At 36.0% G+C, this 25,876-nt stretch overlaps 3 protein-coding genes across 5 annotated transcripts in view; all 3 read left to right on the top strand.

Annotated features, from left to right (window-relative positions):
* The window catches only part of opn4xa (opsin 4xa), a 58,343-nt gene extending 48,534 nt beyond the window's left edge, over positions 1-9,809 (top strand). For all 3 annotated transcript variants that reach the window (XM_079860696.1, XM_079860694.1, XM_079860695.1), the window contains 4 exons: positions 3,804-3,911; positions 3,984-4,158; positions 5,499-5,660; positions 8,145-9,809. In XM_079860696.1, the coding sequence (XP_079716822.1) occupies positions 3,804-3,911; positions 3,984-4,158; positions 5,499-5,660; positions 8,145-8,465 (766 nt within the window). In that variant the 3' untranslated portion in view covers positions 8,466-9,809. The remainder of the gene's footprint in view (positions 1-3,803; positions 3,912-3,983; positions 4,159-5,498; positions 5,661-8,144) is intronic.
* The window catches only part of bmpr1bb (bone morphogenetic protein receptor, type IBb), a 283,072-nt gene that overhangs the window by 76,039 nt on the left and 181,157 nt on the right, over positions 1-25,876 (top strand). The gene's annotated exons all lie outside the window — the stretch shown is intronic.
* The window catches only part of pdlim5b (PDZ and LIM domain 5b), an 84,684-nt gene continuing 73,295 nt past the window's right edge, over positions 14,488-25,876 (top strand). Inside the window, exons 1-2 of the mRNA XM_079860749.1 lie at positions 14,488-14,614; positions 20,350-20,504. Coding sequence (XP_079716875.1) covers positions 20,406-20,504 — 99 coding nt within the window. The 5' untranslated portion in view covers positions 14,488-14,614; positions 20,350-20,405. The remainder of the gene's footprint in view (positions 14,615-20,349; positions 20,505-25,876) is intronic.

Below are 25,876 nucleotides of genomic sequence, written 5' to 3'. Positions count from 1 at the left end.
TTTGTTAGGATAGGACAATATTTGGCTGAGACACAACTATTGAAAATCTGGAATCTGAGGGTGCAGAAAAATCGAAACATTGAGAAAATCTCCTTTAAAATTGTTCATTTATGTTGGCGATTGTGCAGCATTCACTCACAAAATAAATGTTTTATATATTTACGGTAGGAAATTTACAAAATATCTTCATGGAACATGATCTTTACTTAATATCCTAATGATTTTTGGCATAAAAGAAAAATCGATAATTTTGACCCATACAGTGTATTGTTGGCTATTGCGACTCGTGACCCAGGGTCACACATGTGCATCTCTAGCCTGGACGTTTATGCTCTTAATCTTTTTTCTATCATTATCCAACAGCAAATAAACATTTAAACAACAGCGAATCCATATGTGTAAATCCTCTTGGGTTCTTTATTGGCATCCATGGAACCTTTACATCCCACAAAAGGTTCTTTATAGTGGAAAGAGCTTCTATAGATTTTAAAAATGTTTTACACACAAAGACAAAAACGGTTCTTTTAAGAACTGTTCACTGAAAAGTGCTTTGGTTCCCTCGACAAAATTCCAATCGAATTTTTTCAGTGGCTTTTACATTTTTAAAGCAAATAAGCTCTGTGATCAACAAAAGCTTATGATACTCACATGTTTTGTTCATCATGCTAATCTTCACAAATAAGCACAGCTTTTATGATTTATGATGCCTAAATCCCAGGCACAAGCTAATTGGCCACGGTCACATGACTTCAACACAACCATAGCTAAGCTTCAACAACTTTTTCAGTCTTTATATAAAAAAAAACATTGACTTGAGGACTATGGAACCGGAAGTGCTTTACCGGAAGGGTTTTATCCAACAATTAATGCATCATCTGTCTAAAGGACTTTTGCATTCTCACAGTTGAATTAAATATACATCAGCTAATTACGTGCTGAGATGTTTCAATCCAAAACTGCGAAAAATATCTGCAATCTAAAAATCTTTTATTGTAAACAGGAGATAAAGTTAAGAGATGTTTCGCTTATTCTCAGACTAAGAACACGCTGCCTGATGTGTAATTTTTCCCAACATTTCCCAACGTTTCAACTGGACTTAAACTTGAGTCTGAGGACTAATTATTTGATTGTTTAATTATGATCATGATCACCAGAAGACCTGCGAAGTGTTTTCTATATAGTCTTTGAGAATACGTGAAACTGTCACACTAACGAAGGCAAAGAGCCGAAACATCTGTTAACTTAATCTCCTGTTTACAATAAAAGAGTTTTAGAGTGCAGACCTTTTTTGCATTTTTTAATTAAATATACACTACCGTTCAAAAGTTTGGGGTCAGTAAGATTTTTTTATTTTTTTTAAAAGAAGTCTCTTCTGCTCACCAAGGCTGCATTTATTTGATAAAAAAACAATAAATATTATTGTGAAATATTATGACAATTTAAAATGACTGTTTTCTATTTTAATATATTTTAAACTGTAATTTATTCCTGTGATCAAATCTGAATTTTCAGCATCATTACTCCAGTCTTCAGAGTCACATGATCCTTCAGAAATCACTCTAATATGAGGATTTGATGCTCAAGAAACATTAATTATTATTATCAATGTTGAAAACAGTTGTGTACACTTTTTTTTTTAAATTCTTTGATGAATAGAAAGTTCAAAAGAACAGCATTTATTTAAAATAGAATATTTTCTAACATTATAAATGTCTTTACTGTAACTTTTGATCAGTTTAACTCATCCTTGATGAATAAAAATATTGATTTATTTTATTTCTTTCCCCCAAAAATAAAATTAAAATTCTTAATGACCCCAAACTTTTGAACGGTAGTGTGTAATGTTACAAAAGCTTTAGATTTAAAAGCTTTAAAAGCTGATGACTGGAGTAATGATGCTGAAAATTCAGCTTTGATCACAGGAATAAATTACACTTTACTAGATATTCACATAGAAAACAGCTGATTTACATTGGAATAATGTTTCACAATATTACTTTTTTTGTTTGTATTTTTAATCAAATAAATGCAGCCTTGGTGAGCAGAAGAGACTTCTTTTAAAAACATTAAAAATCTTACTGACCCCAAACTTTTGAACGGCAGTGTACATACAAACTTTTTGTTTTTGTCAGTTTGGCCCTACGCTGTGATGGCCAGTTTCATGCAGAACATCTAATCTCTCAGAGAAGTATTCAGATTCATGTGTTAGTCTATTAAAGGGAGTCAAACCATGCAGAAGATCTGAGGCTTTCTGAGAATTCCAGGGTAAAAAGACGTCCTTTTATAGAAGAACTGTCCAGAAGCGAGGGCGTATAGTGCTCGAACACTTCTGAGAGAGCGAATGATGAAGTGGAGGATAGACATACAACCATGCATGTGATCCTTTCCGCTCAGCCAACAACACCTCTAGGTCACTAACATGTCATGTAAACAGACTCTGCAGGGGTCTTCAGCTTTATTCTGGACGCTCTCTGCTTGCTTCTTGACTTGTTTTCCAATACAAACCCTTACGGAACAAAAATATATGGGAATATACTGCAAAATATAATGCGATATATTACATTATATATTTTCATATATGGGAAACTAGTGCTTATATTTTACAATATACTGCAATATTGACCATGTATGGCTATATATTGATACATAGAAAATATTTGGTTACACTTTATTTCAATAGTCCACTTTTGACATTCTACTAACTATAAGTAACTTTGCAACTACATGTCAACTAACTCTCATTAGAGTATTAGTAGACTGTAGTAGACTGTCAGGTTATGGTTAGGTGTTAGGGTTCGGGTTAGGAGAATAAGTTGACATGTAGTGGCCAAGTTACTTATAGTCAGTAGAATATCTGTTGAGAAGCATTACAATTGTTAGCAGATATTATTATTATTATATTAAGCAGACAGTCTACTAATACTCTGATGACAGTTAGTGGACATGTAGTTGCAAAGTTACTTCTAGTTAGTAGAATGTCTAAAGTGGACGATCGACATAAAGTGTTACCAAATTTTTATATTATTCTGTACATATATTACACATACGTGTTCACACATATATACACACACACATTCACGGAATGAGTTACGATAGATTTCTAGTTCCCAGCATGCTTTGCTTCTGACTGTTAAAGGAGAGCAAATGTTAAAATTAAGTGTTTTTTAATTTTGCTTTGCTCAATATTAATATAGGGGGAGATCTGTTAGTGTTTAATGTTCTATTATTTGGGAATTTAAAAGGTTTTCTGGTATGTGTGAGTTTTTGGGGTCACCATTGTGCTGAATTGACGATTGGCCAAACATTATTAAGATATAAATATTATATTTTAAAGAAGTGGCTGTGCACGTCTCTTCACAGTGTCTCTTGGCTAAATACTTTAGTACATGCAGGTGTGCTTGTGCTTTTGTTAACTAGCTTGAAAATATAAAACATTTATAATGTAAATAATAAAAAAATATATTACATTATATATTTCTCTATATATGTGTGTTTATGTTGCATGAGTAAATATATCTGCAACATATTAAACATACAGTACCATATCTGATCACATATGCATCTATATATTATGAAGTGTATTACTGAATATAAAATTACATACATTATGATATATTAGTAAATATATTGTCACGTATTTTTCAAATATTTTTTTTTAGATATTTGTAACTGAAAACGAGGCAAAAAGACCATAATTTTTTGAAATGCAAAGCTGACATCACAAATTCTGACATCAGGAGCATGAATTTCAATGGCGTAGTAATGTGCTGCTTAATGTGCATTGTTTGTTTTTCATGTTCCAGGTACAGCCACGTTCTTTCTCCGTATTCTAAGGCAGTTCCTGCAGTGATTGCCAAAGCATCAGCCATTTACAATCCTTTCATCTATGCCATCATACGCTCCAAATACAGGTTCGTTCAAGTGCAGCAAACCACACAATATTGTGCCAAAACATATAATGCAGTGTATATAATCCCTTACAGAGACACGCTGGCTGAGAAAGTGCCGTGTCTGCATTTTCTAGCCCAGTCGTCACGTAAAGATTGCATTTCGGTGTCGAACAGCGATTCGTCCTTCAGAGAGCCCATGCTCAGCCGACAGTCATCAGGGTCAAAGGCCAAGTTCCAACGAATCTCCTCCATGTCCACTTCAGACACGGTTAGTGCTTTACACTGTAAAAAAAGTATTTTTGTCTTGTTTCCAGTCCAAATATCCAAAAAAATGTAAAGGGGTGGTATAATGACTTTAAACAAGATGTAAAATAAGTCTCTGATGTCCCCAGAGTGTGTATGTGAAGTTTTAGCTCAAAATACACAGATATTTGTATATCGCATGTTAAAATTGTCACTTTTTGAGGGTGAGCAAAAATACACCGTTTTTGTGTGTGTTCCTTTAAATGCAAATGAGCTGCTGCTCCCGGCACAGGGGGCGGAGCTTCAACAACTCGTGTCCTTTAACCTCACACACACATGCACTGAAAATTTCAAAAACTTTCAGCCTTTTATGTTCAAACCGGAGTCAGACAATGATGGAGAGACTCTAGAAGAAGTGACAACATGTAGAAGCAACAGGACGTTTCTGAATGGTTAGTTGATGAGTTTATGAAGCTGATGTGTAGTTATCTTCTAGTCATTAATTAGCATATTCTGTCATGATAATCTATAAATCGTGTTCCGGGGGCGGGGTTTATGTAAATTCTAGGGTTGGTGATGTCACTAACCCGGGAGGAATGTGGTGTAGTCTCTACCAGCCGTTTGTTGTAGTCCTTAAAAAGCGATTTCTTTAAAAGCAAATATCTCCCTTTGCTTTGAACTTTGAGCGTTGTAACTTTGCAGATGTTGTTTATGCTCAAACAGCAACATTAGAAAAGTCAAATCATAATCAACCACCCCTTTAAATCAAGCTGCATTTACTAAATGAGTAAAAGGCCATAAGATATTATGTCTTATTTTCTAGGGAAATAAATCAAAATTAAGTTGTTGTTGCTTAAAAAAAAAAGGAAAAATATCCACCAATGATGTAAGAAAAATAATGTTAATTCAAACAGAAACAAGATTATTTTTCTTACCCCATTGGTAGATAATTTTGCTTGTTTTTAGCAACAATTCACTTAATTTTGATTCATTTCCCCAGAAAACAAGACTTAATATCTTATGGCATTTTACTCATCTAGTAAATGCATCTTGATTTAAGAATTTTTAGATATTTGGACTGGAATACAAGACAAAAATACTAAGTAAGAAAAGCATTTTTTGCAGTGTAAGAGGAGACTTATGCTCAATCTTCTAGTTCAAGATGCATCCACATTGCCATCATACAATATTATAAATGCACACTTTGTGGTTATACTGCTAAAATCTGCTTATTTGTGTATTTCTAGACATTTAGGTTCTTAATTGACACCTTTTCTACTAGGTCAGAGGTTACAACATTAAAAGCTTGATTTTCATCACAGGGGGACTTTAAACGTGTCAATATATATTATGTATGTGCTCTAGGTCTGGAGTGATGTAGAATTAGATCCTGTGGAGCAAAAGAGTCAGATCCTCAGAAGCTCACAATCAGCAAATCTGCTGAGATATGAAGGAAGGAAACTGCAAACGAAACATGGCAAAATGAAGGACAAGAGTCGAGGAGAGGAAGAGCACAGTGAAGAGAAGGTAAGGTATGTGACTACAGTAACAGTAGGGATGCACCGATTTGAACAATTTGGCCAATACCGATAACCGATAATTTTTATATTTGAAAGCCGATAACCGATATATATTAACCGATAAATCTAAATCCAAATTTTTGTATCATTTTTGAGAGCCTGATTACAAAAAAAAAAAGTCTCAGAAGTGGTGAGCAGAAGAGACTCATTTAAAAGATTATAACTTATCTTAATTATTCCAAACTTCTGACCACAAGTTAAGTAGCTTGAAGTAACAAAAACTGAACCTCAAATGGAAAAGAGTTTCTACTACTTTGGTCTATTTGCCTATAAATAGCCTTGCCAAGTTACAGTTTCCACTGTTACTCCTCATCAGATATGAACAGCAATCATTATGACTATTGTCAGCGTTGCCAAACGTTTAAAGTTGCCATTGCATGGATTATTTTATTATTTTATAATGTTTCCTGGGGTGCCCTTATAATGTTAGTATGTTTTTTAGATCAAAAATTTTAATAATTTAGAAATAAAAGGCATATTTCCTTGCCTGATTTTAGCCTCTGATTTGAAGGGGCGTGTCTGTGTGAGACTTCAGTGTAAACGCCCACTGCTGTGATTGGCTGCTGAGAGACTTCAGTGTAAACACCCACTGCTGTGATTGGCTGACATGCTTGCATATGAAATATCTGGCATTACATGTGAAACTATCTGGAAAACTTTTACCATTACAGCTATTATACGTTTTTACTATTACAGCTATTGGGATTAACGAATCGTGAGAAGTTTTTTAAGTATTTAGATCTATTACCATCACATAAAAGGTTGCAGTGATGAGCATTGAGCAGATGACAGTCTGTTGATCGCGTGAATGAAGAGATCTTCATCTATCATTGCAACGCAGTTTCTGCACTCTCACTAATGATTTCACCAATGCAAACATGAGGTATATAAATACAGTAAGAGCTTCGTTGTGCAGTGTAACAGCGTCATTGATTTCACAACGAGTTTTGGCAAGTGTCCAGATAAACTCGCGCTGTGTGATTGACAGCTTGGACGATTGGAAAGGGATTGTTCTTTGATCGCTTTCTGTATATATATATTAATTACAGTTTAAGTAAGATTATTTTCATCCTACTAAGAGAAAAGAACGATGTGAAGAGTGATCGCTACTTCCATAGTAAATCACTACTTACCGCTTGCTGGAATATAGTTGGAATTGGCCCCTTCGTCAGTATGAGACGCTGAGAGAAGTCTGCTTGATATTGTCCCAGGTTAGAAAAACAGTCCGTGGTGAAATGGACAGAGCAAACTAACAACTTCGAATTAAACTGTTGCGGTATCCGATTATAGATAAACATCAACCACGTCTGTTGACATTTGACTGTTGACTGCGCAGTTCCTCCTGGCATTGAACATGGGCTGGTATATGCAAATTTTTGGAGGCGTACATATTAATGATCCCGACTGTTGCGTCACAGTCGGTGTTATGTGGAGATTCGCCAATTTTTCAGGGGTGTTTTTCAAAAACGTGATTTAAATAAGAAGGAGAAAACAATGGTGTTTGAGACTCACTGTATGTCATGTCCATGTACTGAACTCTTGTTATTTATCTATGCCAAGATAAATTCAATTTCAAATTCTAGGGCACCTTTAAAACGTTATTTTATAACAATTGATTTCAACAAGTTGAAACAACAATGGCATGAGATACATGACATTTTTCGTTATTAGGTGAGTTTTTGATGATCATCAGATTAATCTGTGCAGAATAGCATTATTACTAACTTTATTAGCAAAACAATTTCCCTCCGCCATAACTTGTAGTTTTATGCCTCAGTCGCTATACACTGTATATATATTTTTTTCGATTATAAGAGTATATTTTACTTCAAAATTAAATGTTTATTTCAGTGTGTTACTTGCCGTTTCTTTGTAATTAATTCTGCAATTTCTGAGTGAAATTTTGAAGTTGGTGTAATTTTAACCCTCATAAATGCACACTGAAGAGAAATGACTTTAGGACCCAGCGGAACGGCTCATTTGCTCCATAAAGAGCTATAAGGCCATCTAGTGGTAAAGAATATATATATAAATTTTTTTTTTTCACAAGAGGTCGGCAAAAAACACCCAATGTAAGATATTTTGAGCTGAAGGGTTATGCATGAAATTGTGAGTTATTTTGAATTTAAGTTGAAAGAATGTGAGGAATGTGCTTAAATTACTATTTATTTATTTATTATTTATTGATCAAATCTATTCATTTAAAGGTAAATAAAAAAAATTGCATTAAAAAAAAAAAAAAATTGTCAAAATGAAAATAAAAAAGCTTTCTGGACAAAAAATAAAAAAGTATAATTTTAGGGCTTCCGGTTATTTCGACACGCGAGGGAAAGATGTTTTAGTTTTATAAAGTGCGAGGGAAAGATGAAGGTTTAAACGTTCAACGATAAAAGCATCAAATGCATAAATGTACTTGTTTTGTCGACCACAGCCTGCAGTCACAGAGAGCGGCTCTTTGATGGATTACGGCCTCGACCTGGCGTCCGAATCCATCAACATGGCCACTGTCCCGCTTCTCATGGCCAAACACACTCCAGGAGGGGAACAAGAGAAAGAAGAGGAGTGCAATACTGTGAGCCCCCAGAGAAACGGTCTGGCTTTTTACGAAGACACAGAGGAGCCACAAATCATCATCGGCCCCGAATCAGAGGAGCAAATGTCACCGAGCAGAGAAGACAAATTAATACTGGACCTCAAAAGCCTGAACTGCTCCAGCGAGCTTCTGGAGTCAGTGGAGAAGTTCCTCTCCTGAGGCCTGAAGATGCTCTTCTTTACATTTGCGTTTCACTGAAGACAAGTCAGGACACGTGAGAACCACAGTCTTCCGCTGAAAGTTTCACATCAGCCTTTTTGCTGGCAAAGCAATCGGGCCGAATTAGTTTGCGTGCAGATAATCAGCTGCTTCAACTTCACGACACACCAGCCACAGCATGGACTGTAGAATAATCCAGAGTGACACTGTGTTTGCAGTTTTCATTACCAGACCTACTTTCCCTTTAACGAAGAGCGAAAAGAGCCACAATAAGACCAAAAAACAGTCAGAATTCATTTAATTAAAGCAGTGTTTCAGATTCAATACAAGTTGAGCTCTATTGACGCATTTGTGACTGTCAATTACTGTAGAAAATCATTGCGACAGCAAGTTATTGCAATGCACTTCAAATGCAAGTAACCCTGCCTGTGCAAGAGAAATATGAAAACCCTATTTATTATTTGAGCTGCGCTTTTGTGCTCGTCATGCTTCACCAAAGTATTTCCTGGAGTTCCTGTAAAGTCTCTTTCTGATATCTTTGCAAATGTTCCCATGTTTTTTGACATTTTGTGATCATGACACTGAAGTTGTATAATTCATTTACACCGACAATGTTCATAATGTAAGTGATTCCATCATGCAAATGTAAAATGTCAAGTCGAGTCACATTTATTTACACAGGTTGTTTCAAAGCAGCTTCACAGAAATAAACAGGAAAATAATGGTGTTTCAAAATGTATTAAATTATGTGAAATGACTTCAATTCCAGTTGTAAAGCAACCGCAGAAGACAATAGTGCCATTATTCAGTTCAATGCAGATTCAATAATGGTGTCATTGTTGCGGTACATTAATTACGAAACAAATTCTCAATTTAGTTAATTCAGTTGTCTTGTGGATATGCTTTTGAAATAGTCAATTTTAATGTTCACTATCTGGCCCCATGTATGGCTCTTGTAAGTGCTTTACTGTAACCACAAATTTAATCTTTAAGTCAAGATTATTTTCGGTGTTAATGGTAGGGATGCATCGATATTAACATTGTGAAACCGATAATTCTTTATATTTGGAAGCCGATAACCGATATATCGGCCGATAAATCTAAATACATATTTTTATATATTTTTTGAGAGCCTGATCTCAAAAACAATAGTCTCACCATTAAAAGCCATATCCCAAACACACAATTATGATGTTCTCATTATAATTTTATGTAGCCGATATGACAGACTTGCGCTGCACATGTTGCACTGAACTATATTTTCCCTTTTTCCAATCATATTTCAAGCGATTAAAAACCAACATGGTGAACAGAGCACATCTGAAGTGTCTCAGCTGTATGAAAATAATACATTATTATTTATTGGCCAAATAATAATATATATAATAATAATAATAATATAATAATAATTATTATTATTAATAAAATATAATTAAATAATTAAAATAATTCTTAATAATTAAATAATTATTAATAAAAATTAATAATAATATATAATATAATAATATATAATATAATAATAATAATATATAATATATCGGCCAAATTTTCTTATCAGGCCGATAACAATAACATTGAAAATGAACATATATCGTGCATCACTAGTTAATGGACATTATGGCACGAATTGATTTGATAGAGCTTAACTTCTATTGAACCGTTAACATTTCTTCAAGTTCATCCCAGTCCTGTACACACAGAGTCAGATATGAGCAACCAGGTGAAGCATCTCTCCATCTCTCTGTCGTTTTCTATCTCTCAGCTTTACATTGTACACTTCTCCTGGCTGTGCGTTCTCCCAGTCGTCACATCATGAAAACATTCGCACCTAAACCTGTGGCACCTGTAGTTGTGTGTCCTTGAATCCTATTTTTGTAGTAAGATATGATCATTTGAGTGGTCTGTGAGAAAAGAATACTTGTAAGATATGTGAATATAACCAGAAAGAGTGGCCTAAATCTTCATCACGATCCAAATTCACGTTTACATTTATGCAACATAATGCTCATATGTTATGTTTGTTGAACTCCTGATTTGTGCCAATCCAATGAAAATCCACAAGGAACAGGCCAAGCGTTGTGTATATTCCCTAATGTTCAATGTTATCATTATTATTGATATTAATTGTGAGGTTGAAAATGCAACAGAGCTTTATTGATCCCTTTTACAGTGTAACATTACATTGGACTGACTGAGATTAAATGAATAGTGAACAAAATCCCCCATGATTGTTTTACGGCTGCTACTAACCAGCTTAATTTCCAGGATTATTCCTCATTTATCTGGATCTTGGAGCATTTGTTTCCTCAAGCATTAAAGGGGCTCAGGTATGTAGAAGTCAAACATTTATATATGAATATATATAAATATATAAATAAACTTATGTTAAGAAAAACGCTCGTATATGTCAGGGTTATGTTTGTTTTGTTCCCGTCTGAGTTTCTCATGTTCCTTTGTTCATTTTCCCGCCTTTGTTCAGTTTCCATGGTTACCGTCATTATTAGTTCATTGGTTTCAGCTGTGTGTCATTTATTAGTTTGTTATTTAAGCCTCACCCTTGCCTTCACTCTTGTTCCTGTCTCTGTTATGTTGAGATGTGTTTGCACTGCCTGTTTGCTAGCTTTTTTGAGTAAGAATTAATCTTCTTAGTGTTTTATGAGAACCTGATTCTTCTGTCTTCAACTTCCCTGCATGCATCGCTACATCTATTGGTGTGAGTGATGGGAAGTTCGGATAATTTTACTTACTCTCTTGTTTGATCTCGTTCATCAAAATGAACTAATCTTTTTTCCGAGTCATTTCCTTCATTTAAGGGGCTTTAAATGTTATACTTTTAACAGCCAAATTCCCCAAACACATCCACCTACGCAATATCTTGATCATATTCTGAATTAAGAAATCATTATAATGCAGTCAAAAATAATTTACAGGGAACATAAATAATTACTTTACCTTCCGAGTCTTTCGTTCATTTGTCACGTGACAAACGTTCATGAACGACTCATCACTAATTGGTGTAAGATGTGTGGTTTGAAGGCTCGTTCAGACGTTTTGGGGTCAGGTGTTCAAATGAAAAAAGGGCACCCCTCTTATAATTATTTCTAAAAAGTAAAGATACATGTTTAATTTATTACATTAACACTATAGGGCTGTTAAGCCCATTTAAATTAAATCAAAACAAAATCCATCTACACTGCAATTACAATTGTCTAAATAATGTTATGAGATTAATGTTCTAACATTTTGAATATAGAAATATGAAAAGTTGGGGAAAATGAAATGATACTATTATGACACTAAATCTGGCAAGTTGTATAAAGTAAATCATAGGATCACTCATACAACATTTAAGAATGAGTCATTGAATCATTGACTCAACCAATTTGTTTGAAACAGTGAATCTATTAATAATGAAACAACACTGTGTGTTGCTGAGAGACGCAACTTTTCTGCTTTGTAACTTTTTGTTGGCCAAATAGGGCAAAAACAGTCAAAATTGACCATGTTGTATCTTAAAATTGTTAATTAATTTAATCAAATTGTTTATTAAACTGATATTTATGAATTTCACATTTTGCAATCGTGCTGATATTTGAGAAAATAGCACGTGTGTAATATTGCTCAACTATATTATGTTATTATGTTAAGAACTCATTCAAGGGCAAATTATTTTTGAAGACAAATCAAACTTGACAGAAGGTAAACCAAGCTTATTAACAAAATACCTTGGAACTCAATAATAATGATGGATGATCCGGGGCCAGTTGCTGCATTTTCACAATGTCTTGCTATCATTAGATGTGAAATCTGAAAACCATAAACAAATCACTGTGAACATTGTTTTCCTGCAAAAGTGTTTATGCACTGTTAAAACTATACAAGTTTCAGCTGTATCAGATGCACTGCAAAAATAACATTTCTTACTAAGTATTTTGTCTTGTTTTCCAGTAGCCTATATATAAACATTCTTAATGACTTAAGATATTATTAGGACTTGTTTTCTGAATAAATCGTCAAAATTAAGCGTGTTTATGCTTAAAACAAGGAAAAAAAGGTCTGCCAGTGAGGTCAGGAAAATAAACAAAGGGAAAACAAGACTTTTTTCTGACCTCACTGACTGACATTTTCCTCATTTTGATACTGTTTCTCAAAAAACAAGATTTATTACCCTAAGTCATTTTCTTATCAAGTAGCCTATCTTGATGTAAGATTTTTTGATATTTATTTGTACTAGAAAACAAGACAAACATACTATGCAATTTTTGCAATGACTGCCATTTTAATGGTAGTAGCCTAGTACCATGATAAATGTTTGTTTACATCTATTTTGGCGTTCTTGGCAGATTTTAATATGAGACCCTGCTAGAGAGTCGCATCAAGCTAACAGTTACGCTAGTCATCAAAACCGTTAAAAAATAAAATATGTGAGGTAAATGACATTGTATTCTTAAATTATTTAACCAAATATTTATTTTATATTTGACTTTATTTTTAATAGTCTTTTCCCTGTGCGTCCAAAAACGGTTATTCTTTACGTTTTATCATCTGAGACGTCAAGTCAACCTAAGTCAGTTTCATCAATAAATCTCGATCAAAGAACAACATCATTGATTAAACGTCAGCCTTAATTTACCTGCCTTCGTCCAACCATTTACTCACAGTTGCACAAATAGAGGTTTACACAACAATCCCGATGGATCTGAGGCGTAAAATGATCTCATGAATATTAATTAAGTAACCGACAATCGGCCAGTAGCCCTCCCTGATTGGCTGAAACTAAAACGCTGGTCTTCTTGATTCATGAATATTCATTTTTTGGCGCTTCTGCAAATCTGAAGGAAACCTTTTCTCCTCCCTTTTAGAACATTGAGAAAAATGTTGTAAAAGCAGGCAGTGTTGTTTGTAGGAGTGTTTTAGCCAGTAGATGGCAGTATTTGACCACACTAGTACTCTGAGTGAAGTCAAGTCAGTCTGAAACATGGAAAACAGATCTAATCTGATCACTGATAAGACAGTTTATAACACACAATAGTGATTCATATCTTAATGCTTTTGATCTGAAACAAGTTAATACGTGTTGGCATTAACTAAGAGGGATTTACCGGTATTCCTGGCATGTACAGTACATTAACTCTTTGTTCTTAGAAAAATTCATATCAGACATTATTACTAAATTATAGTTTTTCCTCTCACATTTCTCTCATTATGGCATTTCATCATTCTTTTATATTACTTTGCATTTCTATGTTTTCAGTCTCAAGTGTATGAAGGGCTGTTTAACCATATTAGATTAATTTATCCAAATTCATGAACAAACTCAAAGTTTTTTTGAGCTGCATGCATATAAAAGGAGAGAGGAAAGAGGCAGAATATAGGCTACATATAATTGTGTATAATTGACAAATAAGGTAAGATGCATAATGAGGATAAAGTTAAACAAAGAAAAGGAAAATGGAAATAATACGTGTATTTTTTTTTATTTTTTTTTTTATTGATTTTAAAGAATTACATCTCATTGAGTAAACAAACATTCACACACAAAAAAGAAAAATATATAAAGATACAGAGACAAACTTTAAAGTTAAACAAAAATGTGACAATGTCTACAGACTGAAACAAACTTTGCAGCTTTCTTATTCTTCAAACCCAATATTGTGTTTAGGACAGGTATTGTTGAATTTCTGATCTTAAAATTAAAAACAAAGGCTTGTTTCCTCCAGATTTACATTTATGAATACTAAATTTAGCTAAAAGAAGAAGCAGATTAATTCATATTCCTTATGAGAAGATTTGTCTAAGAGAAAAAAACAAAACAAATAACACATTTTTAAGGCAGAGTTGAAAGCTGGGCATGACATGAGCCTTATTAAAGGAATAGAGATCTGATCAAAAACAAACTGAATGAGGACAACTCCAAAATAAATGCTAAACTCTTTCATCATGTAGAACACGAAATGTACTGTGCTGTCAGTCTCTCGGCCTGTCAATCATCGCGCCGGTGACGTCAGAGCGTCAGAGCGTCATAATTTCCTCCAGCGTGTGTTAAAGGGGCGGAAGTTAGTGAGACAGTTTCTAGAGTTTCTAAACTCGTTTTCTCTCCTCTCCTCACACACAGTTTGACTCCACATCGGCTCCACAGCACATCACAGGTGAGTGACATGAACACGCGTTTAATGTCAACGCGGCGCGAGAGGAGACGCGAATGAAGTTTACAATGTAACGATTAGCGTGGGAAAAACCTCCTTTATCCGATCCTTTTTAAAGTTCTTATTAGTTTCCGATATTATATAGAGGATTTATGTTGTGAATATATTAATAAGCAAAAAAACAATATGTATGTTTTCAGGTAATGTTTACCCGTGGTTGACCGTTTACTTTAAAATGAAGTTTGTCGGTTATTTATTTATTTTTTGGCGCCGTGTCAGTTTTGAAAAGTAAAGCGGTTTGTGATTGACTCAACGAGGAAGTGGTTTTTTTCTCATAAAGGTGTGTCAATATAGCTCTAAATAAGTAGATTTACCGTTATATCAGCACTGGATGCACTTAAGTTACATTGTGTAGAGATTTGATTACAATATCTGTCATTGCATGAGGCGTCATTCTTCTGTCATGTTGTAGCCTACTTGAGAGTAGCTGTTTTAAATCAGAAACAAAACAGGGAAAAGTTAATACGTAACGTGAAAAGAGTGTGAACTTGTTTATTTGTGCTTCCCTTTAGCAGTTAAAGTCCTCATGATGGGAGTTTGAGGTCATTATGATGTAGTTCTGCTCTAAACTGAGGTTGCATGCGGAATAACAGGCATTTGAGGCATGAGAATGACATTTTTAAGTGGATAATAATGATGTTAGCTAGTTTAAATGCACTTATTAACAGTAATGTTATGTATTTTGGTGCTTCCAGGTGACTAACCGTTCAGTGACCTTAAGCAGTTAGTGTTAAAAGTGAGTTGTGTGCTTCCACATACTATATTTTGGTACGAAATTGTCCCCAGAAGTGAGATAAATATGATTACATATGCTTTAGGGACGTCTGGGGAAGTGCTCGATCAGAAATAGGATATTTCCCAGAATGAAGGTGCAATAGAAACACACTGCCAGTGCAACCCCCCCCCCCCCTTAAACTGGCCCATAATGCAATAGTGAGGATTGAGACGTGATTCAGCACGCCTGAACTGAACCCGGGCCGGGTGCGGCTCCATGTCTCCGGTCTGTAGGCTCAGGAACTTCAGCATTGGGATTCTTTAATAATAAGTTGGTTATAGTCTAGTAAAACACTAGAGCGTTTTGTCCAGGTGCATTCCTGTTACATAGGAGAACCAATGAAACTCACCATAAAGGGGATAATCATTAGTTGGCCAGCGTCACAAAAGCACACCTGTGTTTTACAGGGAAGCTTCGAATGCTTTCGCAGGTGATTAACCAAATGTGACCCCGGACCACAAAACCAGTCACATGGGTCAATTTTCTGAAACTGAGATTTATACTTAATCTGAATGCTGAATAAATAAGATTTCCACTGATGTGTGGTTTGTTAGGATAGGACAATATGGCTGAGATACAACTAATGAAAATCTGGAATCTGATGATGCAAAAAAATCTAAACATTGAGAAAATCATCTTTAAAGTTGTGCATTTATGTTGGCGATTGTGCTGCATTCACTCACAAAAATAAATGTTTTATATATTTACGGTAGAAAATTTACAAAATATCTTCATGGAACCTGATCTTTACTTAATATCCTCATGATTTTTGGCATAAAAGAAAAATCAATAATTTTGACCTATACAATGTATTGTTGGCTATTGCCACAGATATACCCGTGCGACTCGTGACTGGTGACGTGATCCAGGGTCACAAATGGAGATTGTTTGGTTATTTGTTTCTAGGTTTAGTGGCTAAACATTAAACCGTCAGCTGTTGCAGTGAAAGTCCAGCCGTGCTAGAGCCAGTTTCTTTGTGTTGCTGTAATAAATTCCTAAATTACCACCTATGAATCGGTAGCTCAACCCTGTCTACACATGCAGTGATTTAACGGCTGTCTTTTGCGTGTTATTTTAGTGCTTGGATGGATGTAGAATTAGGTAATTCCTCAGTTAAATGGAACTTTCCATAAACTAGAAAGTTCTGCTGTTTTTGGCCCAAAATGATGTTTGGCTTTGATCTTAAACTAATATTCACCCTTAAAAATAAATGTTCTTTATTGGCATCTGCGAAGAACCTTTAACGTCATCCATGGACCCTTTCCACGGTTGTTTAGATTTTTACTTTTAAGGGAACTTTTCCCTTAAAGCGGTTATTTTGGGGAACCTAGTGGTTCTTCTATGGCATCACTTTTTGGAACCTTTATTTTTAAGAGTGTTGGGAGTCAGGAATTTACAGTTACGGTTACTTCATTTCACTAAATAAAATGTTTTGCAATGTTTTTATTGGCTGGCTGGAGGCAGAGGCTTTGGCATCACGTCGCTTGGCGCCGTTCGCACTATAAGAAAAGCAACCGTGACTGACAGATCAGCGGAAAGCCGTGTTGGTGTTCACACTGTTTTAGCTCATATGGTGACGGACATATTAAGCTCTCCGTTTCAGAGGCATTCAGGGACAAACGTGTTGTCTTAACCTTAATTTGAGAAACCTTTTTTATTCAGTTACCTTGAAGTTTTTAACAAAGTTAACAAATATAGTTTTGGAGTTTTTAGCAAAAATAAATTATCAACATCTGATGTTTTACTATAGAGTTTTCTCACCATGAAAATGGCCACAGAAGTTAACATGGTGACAAACAAACAAACCTTAGTTGTTTTGTATTTGACTGGCCATGTTTTGAGCTCAGAAGTAACCAAATGCTAATATTATGGACTTAATATTCAACTGAAATGGTTTGATTGACGTATTTCCTCTTGAAAAGAGAGTGGGACATATCAGAAGGATTTTTAAAAGCAATGTGTCTCATTCACCAATAATTGCGTGGATTATTTCGTGTTTGTTTGCACAGGAGAACTTCTAACAAAAAATTTGTTCATAACCTAATGCGAAGGGTTAATGATTTTGGAGGATTCTAGATGAGAAACTTGCATAAAACACGCCCAAACATCTCCATTTAATGGCTTAACGTAGCTTTTCTTACTCTTTCGTTGTATGTGATCACATATATTATTTCATATATTATTTCTTTATATTTAATATTAAATGTAAGTCCACCCAGTGTACGTGTGGTGTTTGTTTTTTTTGCAAATTTTAAATGCATTTTAGTACAAATGTTATTGCCGAATCATGATTTGTTTGTGCAAACGTTTGTATGCAGATTTTTCACACAAATTTCAGTTCATGTCGCAGAATAGCAATTATTTAAAGAGATGGATGTTCTTCACTCTAAAGAGCATTTTATTGGACAAAAAATTATATGCACACCATGTGGACAAGTTGAGTGACTATCTATCGGAGTTTCGTTCGTTTGTTTGGCTGGAAGTGTGTGATTTGTAAACTTTATATCTGGTTAAAGTTGGTCAGTCTTTGTCAGCATATTTGCATACACTCTCAACGTTAATAGCCATAAGTTTCAAAACTTTAACTCATGGAGACTTTGAAGAAGCTACACTTATCATGTTATTCTAACTGTCTGAATCATAACACTATTGATGATCTAGATTAGAGAAGATGAGTAAGTGTACCCGTTATAAAGCCTGTGTGACAAAAACACACACAGCCCTAGTGGCTTCAGGCATGGAAAATTGATTCATTCTCTCTATTCAGGATGTTTTCAATACATGTTGTTCTTTATAACCGCACCCTTAGTGCTTTCAGAGGAGCGTTGCATCAGATTCACTGACTCATACAATAGTCACATAGATAAAGTGATGCACACTCATCTTTGAGCAACTATTGAGGTTCTCATTTCCATGCAACTCTGTTATTCAGTCATTAAACAGATGGTTGGAGTGCTAATGTTGGCATCATGGTGCATGTTGAGCTTCTTCACCTGTTTAGCATCATCATGGCTTGGTTGTAGGGATGCACGATATATATCGGCCACCATATCGGTATCGGCCAGTATATGTTCATTTTTAATGTTATCGTTATCAGCCCGATAAGAAAATTTGCCCGATATATTGAAGCCGATAAATAATGGATTATTTCCTTCAGCTGAGACACTTCAGATGCGCAACTGTTCAACATGATGGGTTTGAATTGCTTGAAATATGATTGGAATCGCTTCAAAAAGGGAAAATACAGTTCAAGTCTGTCATATCGGCTACATAAGAGAGCATTATAATTGTGTGTTTGGGACATGGCTTTTGATGGTGAGACTTGTTTTTGTAATCAGGCTCTCAAAAATGATACAAAAATTTGGATTTAGATTTATCGGTTATCGGCTTTCAAATATAAAGAATTATCGGTTATCGTATCGGCCAACATTTTTCAAGTCGGTGCATCCCTAATTTGTTGTCATCCACACTGACGTTCATTGATCCTCATCCTCCCATATGTCCAATTTATAACAGGGCATGGAAAATCCACACAGCTTGATATAAATAAACAGTCCGAGCATTCGACCGATATGAATCTGTTTTGAGGATGTGGAATGTTGAAATGAAATTGGAATATTTTCCGTATTGCGGTTGCTCTCAATTACTGATGTACCGAGAGGTTTTAAAAGGCAGGAGAGCAGGTGGATAACATTGCTTTTAACTTCTAAAAGCGTCCCCGTTGTGTCCGTGGGACATTCCTGAGCGAGACCCCCAGAGTCTAATCCGTTCTTCTGGAATGTTTCTATTTGGCTTGTGCTGGATTTTACTAGGGTTTTTCCTCAACAACAACTGTGGCGCTCACCCGTAAGCTCTTAAAATACTTGCCTGTGCACAACAAGATTGTCCCCCTCCTGTCATGTTTATATAAATAGAGATTGCTCTTTTGTTTTATCTGTACTTCTGAGATAAGTTTGGACTATGAACCATCTTGTCCGTGGATTTATTTAGGAACCTGGGTAACACTTTATTTTACAGAGTCCTTGTTACATATGTTACATGTACTTACCATAGTAATAACAGTAAATTATGCATAATTAGATGCAACTAACCCTCAACCAAATCCTAATCCTACCCTAACCCTATAGTAAGTACATGTAGTTAATTATTATTACTCAGTACTTAAATATATAGTTACACTTAAACAATGACACCTTAAAATATTGTAACCGAAACCTGGAACATTTTCCAGTTCAAATAATTGCACAAATGATCTGTGCCATTCTTTTCTATTTGTCTATTTTAGCCAAATATAATTACATAACACACGTCCAAACAATGGATAATGGATAATAACTTCCTTTGATGCTTCCAAGCTGAGGAGTTTGGCTCAAAGTCTCCCTGTAGTCAATCATTTTATCCCATAAAACTCATCTTTGATCACCAAAATGACATATTTAAATTTTCCTTGGAAAAAAAAATCATCATGCCTATCTTGAATGTTACTCGACACCCTTGCCTCATTTAGTATTCGCAGTTCTATGAATATGCAAATGAGCCCCGCCTCCACTCACTCACTCCGCTCAGAGATCCACTGGTTGGCGATCACACGTTGATCTGATTGGTTACAAGGTAGTTTGTGACGTCAGAAACACCAGCGATTTCAAAGCGTGTTTTTGAGACTGTCTTTGGTTCACTGCAGTTTTAAGGAGAGAATACTCAGCAATGGTGTCGACTTATGAATTTACACATGAACACCATTAAAAATGCCACATAGACATATAAACAACATTAAAAGCTTGATTTTCACCACAGGGGGACTTTAAGTTTACAGAAGGATGTGTTTAGGTGTCAAAGGCATCAGTAGATCATGTTTTATCTCCTGCTGTAACAACAACACTAAGTCTTTGCTCTTGTTTCTCAGGCTGTGTATTGGACTTTGGCTTTACTCGGCCTCCCAGCGACAGTGACCCGTCCACCATGAGCAACAGCTACAGCGTGTCCTTGATCGGACCTTCCCCCTGGGGCTTCAGACTTCAGGGTGGCAAGGACTTCAGCATGCCTCTCACCATCTCCAAAGTGAGTGTCACCTTTACGTCATGCCAACTTTAAATTGCCCTTTAAATGTCAATAATAGGTGCATGAGAGACATATTGTTCTTGTTCTGCCATTGACCCTGTTATGTTGCTCATGCTTACTTAGAGAGATGTTGGCGGCGTCACTGTTTCTCTCTCTTTACCTGTGTTCGCTGTGCAAACATTTATCCTTTCTCTTCCCATTAATTACCAATGGAAAAAAAATCAGGTCTACGATTTTTATTTTTACTACATATACCATTTCACTTGAAACTTGTCACTTTATGGACTTAAAATGAGTTGCATGTTGACTTAATTTTTAAAATATCATTGAAGGATATTTCTTTTTAAATATAGCACATTAGAGGTTATATTACCAGAAGGATTTCCACCAGGAAAAACAGGCATCTGTTTGCGGCCACAGGAAATACATATAAAGTCCAAGTAAGACACAAAGTTAATGTGTTTGGTTTGCCGGATATATTATTCGCCAAGAAAACCTCACCCATCAGTTCTGCTTAAACACGGGCCATCTGGCTCATTTATTCAGCTCGTTTCCCATTGATCTTCATGTCCCTGAACGGCCCCGAACGCAGGTCTCTCACCTGGCGTCCACATGCAACACTGGGCTCACAGGGACGTTATGTATCATATGAATCTGTAGCACAGGAGCTCTAGTGCGCCAGCTGTACTCCTAACAATCAAACGAAGACTTTAAACCGCAGGAATATCTGTCTGGAAGCACTGCGACCATAAATCTGAGCTCAGATTTGGCAGTCGGCACTCGCTGGCATGCATTGAGTGAGGAGATGCTGGCATGGCCGTTCTCAAGCCGTACGCCGGTGAATGCTTATTGCCGTATGGATGTAGTAACCAATGTTGGGGAAAGTTACTTTTAAAAGTAATGCATTACAATATTGTGTTACCTGATGGAGTTTTGGTTCCTTGCCACTGTTGCTTTGGCTTGCTTAGTTGGGGACATTTATTATTCAACAATATTATTGATCTGCCTTACTTGAGGTGGACGATGATACAATTTTCTTCTAGAAACAAACTTTGTTGTATTATTTTCATGTTATCACTGTAAAGCTGCTTTGATACAATCTGTATTGTAAAAAGCGCTATATAAATAAAGGTGACTTGACTTAGTTACATTACTTTTTATCACTTGGGCTGGGCTTGCTTGCTTGCTTGCTTGCTTGTTTTTTAATAACAACAAAAAAAGTTTTAATTTTGGCAAATGTTAAGGCCTTTTCACACCAAAAGTGAAATGAATAAGCCTCAGTTTGAAGGAAGTGCATATTTACGCCTGTACAGTAGAAACAAACCTTTCAGCTGCTGATATTCTGGATTAAAGAATAATAGGATACAAGAGAAAGAAGTTCAACAGTCTTATTTCTAATTCTAATCTAAAGTATAATTTTTGCTTATTAGTATGGTTGAATTAGATCATTGAAGGTCAGCAGCAAAGACATTGGTTAATAAAGTGAGATTAAATACATAAAGTATATATGTTTAATTTAATATAGGTAATTTATAAAAGTTTTGCGAAAAATTCTGAGATTGCATTATACTTTTTTCTTTTTTTTTTTTTCGTTTTGAGGAATACTGAATGTTTCATTCAAGTTCTACAAGCATGCATGTTCATTTAGTCTGGAACTAAAATAACCATCATGTTCACCCAGCGCACACAACACCTCCTCACTTTATTTCTCTCAACATGAGGACAGGAGAGCTGTCAGTCAATAAATGTGAAAAATTTGAAAAAGTAACTTGGATATTTTGTTGTAAATTGCAAAAGTAATGCAGTACTTTACTAGTTACATGAAAAAGTAATCTGATTACGTGACTAAAGTTACTTGTGATGAGTTACCCCCAAGTATCTCTGTTGTTTGCTCATGGGTGATTTGGTACTGATCTTCTTTGACCTGTTGCTCTGCACATCCAAGGCTTAATCGTGTGTGATGGATAGTGACAGGAGCGGAAACTGTGGGTTGTTGTAGATAATCAGGATGGATATGTCTCTTGTTATCTGTTGCTTCACCACAAAGGCAGGCCTTTTATGGGATTGCGGCTTGGCTGTCCACTGGGCATCGAGTGGAAAGAGTGGCCTCACATGCCATGCACACGTCATTACATAATGGACGAAGAGAAAAAGAGTAAAGGTGATGATACACAGGGCAACTTTGAGCAATGTTGCTGGGCAATCTTGCCAATCGATTGTTGCTTGGGCACTTTCCCATTGAAAATGGGCAATAAATATATATCTGGATAATTTAGATCGGTCATGGGCCCCGTGTCTCATCTGGTTGCCCGTTGACGGCAACATTGCCCAGCAACATTGCCCAAAAAGTTGCCCTGTGTATCATCACCTTAAGTCCTGTGGTGGATTGAGATCCGAACGGCGAGCTAAAGTAAAAAATTATCAATCTGTCATCATTTACTCACAAGATATTTAGAAAAAATGTCTGTTGTTTGAACCCCAATGTTTATTTAACTATCTTTACACAGGTTTTGTCATATCCATTAATTATTTAAAAAAAAAAAAATGTTTTACTTAAATTAAATATTTAAACATTTTATATACACCACCGTTCAAAAGTTTGAGGTCGGTAAGATTGCATTAAATTAAAAGACATTTGTAATGTTCTTTTGAACTTTCTGTTCATCAAAGAATCCACAAAAATATGAAGCAGCACAACTGTTCATTTCAACATTGATAATAATCATAACTGTTGCTTGATCATCAAATCATCATATTAGAGTGATTTCTGAAGGATCATGTGACACTGAAGACTGGAGTAATGATGCTGAAAAAAATAACAGCTTTCAGGAAAACTACCATCAGGATTTACTATGAAAAATGAGTGCTGAAAAGGCGAGGGCAGGGTTATTTTTGCGGCTGACCTCATTGCATATGAGTTTCTCTTTCAGGCGCAGTGTTTATGAGTGGAGAGTTTTTAAATCAATCATGCAACGTGATTTACAAAGGTTTGCGTTAGTCGATTTACTGGTATTTTCGCCATTTAACGCCCCAAAAACATGTCTTAACCGAGCGGCAACCTTCCAGTCTCTCTCTTAAAACCAACACGGAAGAGACTTAAACTGCAATTCATCGACTGGCCACCAGAGACAGGCTCCAAAAGAGAATCCCATAAACCCCCATGTTAAAATGCCCAACTTTACAGCAGAAAAATATGTTTACAGTCTGGTGCAAAAAGTGTTTTTGGTCTATATAGCTAATATTGCCCTTCATGACGACTGTGAGGGGGGTGAATTTTTTTTTTTTTTATAACTCATCCGTTTAAATTATATTAAAGGGATACTTCACCGTTTTTTCATATTAAACTGTTATTCGCTTAACTAAGACGAGTTGATACATACCTCTCTCGTCTCAGTGCGTGCACTCAATCGCTCTGGAGTGCAGCGTCACTTTGATTGCACTTAGCTTAGCCCAGTTCATTCATTAGGGACCAAACAGAGATGAAGCTAGAAGCGACCAAACACCTCCGTTTTTAAATAGTTACACGACCAAGTATGGTGACACAAAATAAAACGTGGCGCTTTTCGCTATGCTATTTTTTGGCGGAATAGCACTTGAAGTTGGAAGCACTTTGATTCGACACAGTAAAAAGTCACGCTTGAAAAATCCTCTCCCTCTCACTTCTGTCATTAGAACCAACGTGACTTTTTACTGCATCGAGTCGAAGTGCTTCCAACTTCAAGTGCTATTCCGCCAAAAAATAGCATAGCGAAAAGCGCCACGTTTTATTTTGTGTCACCATACTTGGTCGTGTAACTACTCGTTTAACTGTATTTAAATAGGGAAAACATGGAGGTGTTTGGTCGCTTCTAACTTCATCTCTGTTTGGTCCCTAATGAATGAACTGGGCTAAGCTAAGTGCTATCAAAGTGACGCCGCGCACCAGAGCGATTGAGTGCACGCACTGAGACAAGAGAGGTATGTATCAACTCGTCTTAGTTAAGGGAATAACATAGTTTAATATGAAAAAACGGTGAAGTATCCCTTTAAGCCTTAAAGTTGTGCATAATTAAGGGCGTGGCCACTCGAGTGACAGGTGGATTGCCGCTGATGTCACTACTAGCCGTTTGTCTGCTGTGTGTTAGCGTCACGTCACCTCAGCTAATTCGCCTCTGCACATTTTCGTTTATCCGGGAGTGACACGCTTCCAAGATGGCGACTGCCGGCTCCGCCCACTTTGGGTTTCAAAATTGCTCTTCAGAAACACCACGCGTGACATCACGAACACTACGTCCTTTTTTTTTTTTTTTTTACAGCCTGCCAGTCTTAACCCATATTTCACTTGTGTTGTTAGTAGACCACACGCACCTGATTATCATCAGACCTATCAGTTAAAAATACTTAGAAAAAATCGTCTCGAGGCATCCCTACAATAAACTTCTCATCAATATTTGCTAACGCCGCACTTCGACCGGCTTTGATAAGCACGACGGATAGATGTAAGTGTTAATAGGGCCTCTGGGTGTTTTCAGAAGGGGTGTTTTCAGAGGCTGGTTTAGGTGTGTGTGTGTTGATCTTCTAATTCAACCTACTGAAGTGGTCTTGTGCCTCAGTGTGGGACCGTGCGAGCAGGACCGTGACTCTTACAGCAAGGCTTCTCTGGGAGATAATGGCTCTTCCTGTCAGAGGAAGTTATTTATACTCTCGGGCATCTGAGAGCGGGGGAGATGGAGGGACTGACACCAGCAGTGGAAAACTCTGGAACCAGATCCATATTATCCCTTATTTGGTCTGGTTGCATGAAACTTTTCGGCTTCGGGGGGAAATTACCTCAGGTTTCTTTTGATTCATACAGAAAGATTTTCCTCTCACATTCTCATTCCTCAGCGCTGGATTGAGTCGTGGATTGAGTCGGAGCCGCACCCTGGATGTGTCGAGGCCTGAAGCTCACGCCGCAGTCGCACAAAACCACTTTACGAGAGCAACTCCGAGCCAAAACTGCTGCTTGAGTTTCGTACGAATGCCATAAATGCTTTCGCCACAAATCGTATAAGCCCATCTGCTCTTACTTAAGAGTATTGGGTAACTTTTTGCTGTTCTGACACAGTGGCTGGTGAATGCTGAATGATATCAGACATATTTTGCATCGGGCATTCATTCTTTATTATTATTATTATTATTATTTGTTTGAAGTATTTTGCAATAATACAATGTGCAAAAAGACTGCCGATGTCATCTGCATTTTACAGATCCAAAAATATACAAATTAATGCCTTAAATTGGTTCTTCAGTATAACTGGTGTATCGTAATACTGAACGTGCTTGGAGATTAATATGATGTACTTTAATTTATTTAAAAAAATATATAAAAAAAATTAACAACTCTTTTATAA

Source organism: Squalius cephalus (assembly GCF_949319135.1).
Source record: "Squalius cephalus genome assembly, chromosome: 24".
In the NCBI taxonomy this organism is placed as follows: domain Eukaryota; kingdom Metazoa; phylum Chordata; class Actinopteri; order Cypriniformes; family Leuciscidae; genus Squalius; species Squalius cephalus.
The sequence above is the reverse complement of the archived record's forward strand: the minus strand, read 5'-3'. Positions and strand labels throughout refer to the sequence as shown.